Source organism: Monoraphidium neglectum (genome assembly GCF_000611645.1).
Source record: "Monoraphidium neglectum strain SAG 48.87 unplaced genomic scaffold scaffold04875, whole genome shotgun sequence".
Classification (NCBI taxonomy): domain Eukaryota; kingdom Viridiplantae; phylum Chlorophyta; class Chlorophyceae; order Sphaeropleales; family Selenastraceae; genus Monoraphidium; species Monoraphidium neglectum.
The window spans coordinates 3,814-4,407 of NW_014008755.1; the positions used below are offsets into that span (position 1 = coordinate 3,814).

At 75.9% G+C, this 594-nt stretch overlaps 1 protein-coding gene across 1 annotated transcript in view; it reads right to left on the reverse strand.

The window, feature by feature from the left end:
• Positions 1-243, reverse strand: part of MNEG_14918 (hypothetical protein) — a gene marked incomplete at both ends in the record, with an annotated part of 2,587 nt that extends 2,344 nt beyond the window's left edge. The window contains one exon of the mRNA XM_014036611.1: positions 58-243. Within this exon, the coding sequence (XP_013892065.1) occupies positions 58-243 (186 nt within the window). The remainder of the gene's footprint in view (positions 1-57) is intronic.
• Between the last annotated feature and the right edge of the window lie 351 nt (positions 244-594).

Sequence of the window (594 nt, forward strand, 5' to 3'; positions counted from 1 at the left end):
CGCCTGCACCGCCGCGCGCGCGCGCAGCGCCGCCAGCTCGCCCGCGAGGCGCCCGACCTCCTCCTCGGCCGCGGCCGCGGCGGCGCTCGCGCGGTCGTCGCGCTCGGCGGCGCCGTCGGCCTCGCGCTCGGCGGCGGCTGCGAGGGCGTCCTTGGCGCGCTGCTTGTAGTGGTTCTGCAGCCGCAGCGCGCTCTCCAGCTCCTGGGAAGCATGCAGCGGCGGCCGCGGCGACGATGACCCCATTTCATGGCTATCTCAGTTTCACAAACCCTGGCTGTCAAGAGAGAGGCTGACGCGCCTAACAGGCTCACCCCCTCCCCCCATGCAGCCGCACGCAGCAGCCCGGAGTCTGCGTCCGCCGCGAGCCGAGCGGGCTGCGCCCGCTTTCGCGCCGCCCCGCGCACCTCTGACCGCTCAGCCAGCGCCGCCTCCAGCTGCCGCACCGAGTTCTCCAGGGCGGCCGCCTTGGCCCTGACGTCACCCTCCGCCGCCGGCTGGGCGGCGCCGTCGTGCGGCGGGCGCGCCTGGGCGTCGGCTTCGGCCTGCTCGTGGCGCGAGAGCTGGACGGTCTGCGGCGGGGGCGAGGGAAAAAGG